The sequence below is a fragment of the Sinocyclocheilus grahami genome, unplaced genomic scaffold, assembly GCF_001515645.1.
Source record: "Sinocyclocheilus grahami isolate Dianchi unplaced genomic scaffold, SAMN03320097.WGS_v1.1 scaffold1238.1, whole genome shotgun sequence".
Lineage (NCBI taxonomy): Eukaryota > Metazoa > Chordata > Actinopteri > Cypriniformes > Cyprinidae > Sinocyclocheilus > Sinocyclocheilus grahami.
This window is the reverse complement of record NW_015506417.1, coordinates 275,976-282,357: the sequence shown is the minus strand read 5'-3', so window position 1 is coordinate 282,357 and position 6,382 is coordinate 275,976. Positions and strand designations below refer to the sequence as shown.

The 6,382-nt window shown below is 39.0% G+C and overlaps 1 protein-coding gene across 2 annotated transcripts in view; it reads left to right on the top strand.

The window, feature by feature from the left end:
- The window catches only part of LOC107568361 (zinc finger protein 271-like), a 15,053-nt gene extending 9,980 nt beyond the window's left edge, over positions 1–5,073 (top strand). The window contains exons 1-2 of one of the 2 annotated variants that reach the window (XM_016254316.1): positions 3,218–3,248; positions 3,585–5,073. In XM_016254316.1, coding sequence (XP_016109802.1) covers positions 3,599–4,684 — 1,086 coding nt within the window. In that variant the 5' untranslated portion in view covers positions 3,218–3,248; positions 3,585–3,598 and the 3' untranslated portion in view covers positions 4,685–5,073. Of the gene's footprint in view, positions 1–2,966 lie in introns of those variants that run through there. The other variant, XM_016254315.1, reaches the window with a different exon arrangement.
- The last annotated feature ends 1,309 nt before the right edge of the window (positions 5,074–6,382 follow it).

The following is a 6,382-nucleotide window of genomic DNA, read 5'->3' as shown; positions in this document are numbered from 1 at the left end:
TAACGGGGTGTTAGTTGTAACACACGTGGTTTGAATATTTATTTTTCCATAGTAACATTTAAAATCTGGCTTAAGTAAATTTTTCATCTCAGTTTTTATTATTCATTTAAAATTAGACAAATCTGCTATTATTTTAATCTGTTATTTATCAGTTCAGATAGGTTTTTTTTTAATGCTTTGATTACTAGCAGAAGACACTAACCAGTTTTAAATTCCAGATGCGCAGATTGGGCACGTTGTAACACTGCAGTTAGCGATGTAATGTACACTATTTACTTTGATTAATTTTAATGAGAAATAACGAGAAACAGGTGAAGAAAGACTGACAGTCAATGTTTAATGTTTAGACATTATTATTTCAAGACATGTAAAGCATTTTTGCTCGTTTATGTGGGCCGTCCCAAGCATGGTTGCAATATGTTCATTGTCAAACTCCAAAATCAGATTATTTTTAATTCTTAAAAAACGCCATTATTTTATTTAAACAAAACAAAAAAAAATATATATATATACAAAGGATTTTAGCAAATGGCTGCAATATAACAAAGAGTGAAAAATTTAAGGGGGTCTGAATACTTTCCGTACCCACTGTATATATATTTATTAACAAAATATTTTAGTTTGTCTTGTATATTTTTTTCTTCCTCGAGCTGAAGAGATCTTCCGAATTTGGTGCGAATTCGCAGCGCCGTTACGGAGATATGGCCGTTTAAAATTTCAATGGCGTTCCATTGACTTAAGCTTTAAAGCGTTTCATCCAGGTCGCCAGTAGCAAACAATTGAGCGCACTCTGCTGGACAAACGAAGTAATTACACCATTTCAAGCATTTTATCTGCATTATAAGTAAAAAATTTCATATAGGCGGCATATTCGCCGATACCGATATATCGGTGACAGGCTCATATCGGCCGATAATATCGGCAAAGCGATATATCGGTCGGGCTCTTGTCTGTATTTCCTCAACAGACCACAAAACAGCCACTTATTGGTTGTAAAAAAAGGTGCGCTCATTCAAAACAGTTGAATTCGATCCTTCTTGCTGTGCTGATTTAAATCTAGTGGTTCTGTTGTGTTTGTGTCACAAGTTCAGTGATGCAGGTAGTGTCGATTCTCTCTGGCCAATCAGTGATCAGCAGAGTTTACACGTCACGTTTTGGTAACAGTACGGTTCACTTGGAACCTCAACCGACGTGGTACTGAAAAAAATACCAGGTACTGTACCCAGTGGAAAACCCCCCAAAAGTGAACCGTACAGAGCCATTTCATGCAGTGGAAAAGCGCCATAATAATTTTCCTGGGAAGGCCGGTGAGAAGACCATTACAATATTCCATCCTGCTGGTGATAAAGGCATGAACAAGTATCTCTGGAAACAAAACATCTAATTATTGCAATGTTTCTGAGATGATAGTATGCTGATTTAGTTACTGCTTTGACATGACTACTGAAACTAAGCTCTGTTTCCAGAATCACACCAAGATTCCCCTTGAGTCAAGGTATGCATTTACCTTGAGAACTTCATCTTTGTTTCCAAATGCAATGACTCCAGTTTTCTCCTTGTTTAACTGAAGAAGGTTTTGGCACATCCAACTGTTCATGTCATCAATGCATTGGCAGAGGGAGTCAATGGGGCTGTAGTCGTTTGGAGATATGGCTAGGTAAATCTGGGTGTCATCTGTAATTTGGTTCTTTCTCATTATTTGACTTAGTGGGAGCATATACAGGCTAAACAAGAGCGGTACAAGAATTGAGCCTTGTGGGACTCCGCATTTCATGGACGTCCACTTAGACTTATGCTCTCCTATACTCACATAATAACCTCTCCCTTCTAAATATGACCTGAACCATTTGAGTACCATCCTAGAAAGCCCGACCCAGTTTTCCAGTGTCTCTAGTAGTATGTTATGATCTACAGTGTCAGACACAGCACTGAGATCTAGTAGTACCAGCACTGATATTTTGCCAGAATCAGAATTTAAGCGAATATCATTTATTATCTCAATGAGTACTGTCTCTGTGCTGGGATGAGGTCCGAAACCAGATTGAAAATTTTGATTAAAGATTACCTTTTCAATAATCTTGCCTATAAAAGGTAGATTTGATATTGGTCTATAGTTGCTCAATATAGTGTTATCAAGATTGCTCTTTTTCAGGAGGGGCTTAACAACTGCAGTTTTCAGGGAGTTTGGAAAAGTCCCAGAGAGAAGTGATGTGTTCCCAGAGAGAAGAGAGGCGTTCTCTCTGGGAACTTTATAAATGATTATAAATGAGTAAAAACAAGAAAATAAAAACATAACACAAATGTATGGTCACTCTCTTAATGCAACACACAGTTTGTATTTGAGGATCCTCAGATCCTTCATGTTGTTGATCAAACATATTTAATAGTTCTTCCTATAGAAACATGAGGTTTGTGCCTATAATAGTTTAAAAATCTCACGGCACTTTGGTGAATTCTTGGCCTAATGGTTAGAGAGTCGGACTCGTAACCCAAAGGTTGTGGGTTCGAGTCTCGTACTGGCAGAGATTGTAGGTGGGGGGAGTGAATGTACAGCGCTGTCTCCCACCTTCAATACCATGACTGAGGTGCCCTTGAGCAATGCACCAAACCCCCAAATGCTCCCCTTGCGCCGCAGCAAAAAATGGCTGCCCACTGCTCCAGGTGTGTGTTCACGGTGTGTGTGTGTTCACTGCATTTATCCCATCCTAAGTGCACACACACAGCAGAGCACTAATTCCGAGTATGGGTCACCATACTTGGCCACATGTCACTTCATTCACGGAAAGATTCAGGGACGTATAATTTATAAAATTGCATCAAAAGGATCAAAATTTTGTAATGCAATTGTCTACTTTCTGCTGTTATATCAGGGTTCGTCTTTGTCCTTTCACTTTATTATGTCCTTTCACTTTTCAGTTTTTTTTAATGAGTTACTGACAAATGTACTGTTTTTACTTTTGTTTCAGAGATGATTGAAAAAAATTAGGAGAAAGAAGAATTCTGAGGAGAAAAATCGTGTCAGAAATATCCCAAACAGAAAGATTTAAAGAAAAAAAAGGAACACATGGACATCCACACTGGAGAGAAGCGGCACACATGTGATCAGTGCGGGAAAACATTTTTGTGGGCTTCAGTCCTGAAGAAACACCTGGTAGTTCATACAAAGGAGAAGCCACATTCATGTCATTTGTGTGGAAAAAGTTTTTCACGTCTACAAAGTTTGAAAGAACATCAGAAAATACATACTGGTGTGAGTGAGTACATGTGCATTGATTGTGGGAAGACTTTTACTTCAGCGGCCGGTTTAAAAAAGCACCAGAGGATTCACACTGGAGAGAAACCTTACAAGTGTTCACACTGTGACAAGAGATTCATTCAGTCAGGAACACTGAAAAGACATGAGATGATCCACACTGGAGAGAAACCGTACGCATGTGATCAGTGCGGCAAAACATTTTTGAGAGATTCAGTCCTGAAACAGCACCTGGTAGTTCATACAAAGGAGAAGCCACATTCATGTAATTTGTGTGGAAATAGGTTTTCACATCGACAAAGTTTGAAAGAACATGAGAAAATACATACTGGTGTGAGAGAGTACATGTGCTTTGAGTGTGAGAAGACTTTTACTTCAACAAAGTGTTTAAAACTGCACGAGAGGATTCACACTGGAGAGAAACCTTATAAATGTTCACACTGTGACAAGAGATTCATTCAGTCAGGAACACTGAAAACACACGAGATGATCCACAATGGAGAGAAACCGCACACATGTGATCAGTGCGGGAAGAGTTTCACACTAAAAACAAACCTTACAGACCATATGAGAGTTCATACTGGAGAGAAACCATTCACCTGTGATCAGTGCGGGAAGAGTTTCTCATACTCATCAGCCCTTAAGGTACACATGGACATCCACACTGGAGAGAAACCGTACACATGTGATCAATGTGACAAAACATTTTTGAGAGCTTCATACCTGAAGCAGCACCTGACAGTTCATACAAAGGAGAAGCCACATTCATGTCATTTGTGTGGAAAGAGTTTTTCGCGTCCAGAACATTTAAAAGTGCATCAGAAAGTACATACTGGTGTGAGAGAGTACATGTGCTTTGAGTGTGAGAAGACTTTTACTTCAGCGAGCAGTTTAAAACTGCATGAGAGGATTCACACTGGAGAGAAACCTTATAAGTGTTCACACTGTGACAAGAGATTCAGAGATTCAGGACAACTGAAACTGCACGAGAGGATCCACACTGGAGAGAAACCGTACAAGTGTTCACACTGTGACGAGAGATTCAGTCAGTTAGGAAATATGAAAACACACGAGAGGATCCACACTGGAGAGAAACCGTACAAGTGTTCACACTGTGACGAGAGATTCAGTCAGTTAGGAAATATGAAAACACACGAGAGGATCCACACTGGAGAGAAACCGTACAAGTGTTCACACTGTGACGAGAGATTCAGTCAGTTAGGAAATATGAAAACACACGAGAGGATCCACACTGGAGAGAAACCGTACAAGTGTTCACACTGTGACGAGAGATTCAGTCAGTTAGGAAATATGAAAACACACGAGAGGATCCACACTGGAGAGAAACCGTATCACTGCACTGCATGTGGGAAGTGTTTCAGTCGTTCATCTTCTCTACTCAGTCATACAAAAAACTATCACAGTAAGTAGATCATCTTCAGATCCAGCACTTTCAGATCTGATGCTGCATTCTCACCAAATGTGACACAATAATGCATCGAGCAATAAAATATCATCTGGATAAATCTGTCATTACAAGTGACATGACAAAGAAATGGTATCTAAAGTTGAATAAAGTTCATCTTCATCTTCAAAACCAGCTGATTTAACTGAAATTCAGATCAACTCAAAGATGTAGTTTCTCCCCAAAGAACAATGTCCAAAGGTTTTATTCCTGTATATCGTTTTGCTTCATGATATATCATTGTGCTTTCTTATGGGTTTCATATTATCTTCAATTGTTTCATACTATGTTCAATATATTTAATAAGCAGGATTGTAAGAATAATAACACCAATAAAACCTTACCGATACCCATCTATACTTGTCAGTAGGAGAGAGAGATCCAGCTCATTAGTTTTCGCTTTTACTTAGCTTGTTTTTGTATTTGCTGATTAAATGTAATTATTGATTAAATGTTACCTTTTTTATTAATACATTCTTTACTTTTTATATTTTATCAACACCTTTTATTGTCTGCTGATTGTATTTGAATCAGGAAAAAGTAATTTTAAAATTTTAGTTTTAATATCTAAAAACTATTAAGTATTATAATTAGAGGTTGACCGATAGTGGATTTTGCCGATACCGATAGCTAGTTTGGACCACACTGGCCGATACTGATTAATTAACTGATAGTTTTTAAAATGGATACTGAACAAAAACTAAGATAATGCTTTATTAAAACAATAGTACTGAACCATATTAGTAGTAGTACCGTAGTACTACTAACGTAGTAGTACTAGTAGCGGACCCCCTCAGCATACAGCCGGTGAGTCCCATGAACCTAGTCAATCTCAACAGTTTATACCAAGTGTAGAGGAACAAGCCGAAACTGATTGTCACACAAATCGATGGCACAAACAGGGAGCGAGACCCAAAGGCAGTAGAGACATCAGATTGTCACGAGTTTCTCGTATTGCTGCCATAGCATTCTCTACCCCAGATATGGCTATGACAAGGCTTGTGAATACTGGTATTCTACCACCCCCTATACATCTTGAGAACAGATTTGAAGCATTAATGAATGCGGGTGAGGAATCCCCAAATGTGATTAAACATGGATCGGATCAGCCAGCAGCTAATATTGCTACTAACAGATGCTCAAGGTCGAGCAGACAGCGGCTTTCAGCTCAGAGCGCAGCCGAGCCCAGGACTCTGATAGTGGGCGACTCCATTATCAGAAACATCAGTAGCAGAAATTCAGCAACTTTCTGCGTTCCTCAAGCAACAGTTTCTGATTTGAACAAGGAACTTTGGAAAATTCTAATGAAGCACAAGACTGCAAATCGAATCATTATCCATGTGGGGAAGAATGATATTCGGAATGAGTAGTCAGAACTCCATAAGAAGGACTTCAGTGAATTCTTTGAAACACTTCGAAGACTTAAAGTTCAGTCGTTCATCAGTGGGCCACTCCCAGCAAGAGGAACTAATATGTTTTCACGTTTGCTTGGGCTGAACACATGGCTACAAAGAATCTGCAGCTTAAAAGGAGTCAATTTCATCGATAACTTCAATCTTTTCTGGGGCCATAGACAACTGTTTAAACTGGATGGCCTCCACCCAAACAAATTGGTGCAAGAGTGCTAAAGGACAACATCTACTTCTCCATCCATCATCCTTCAG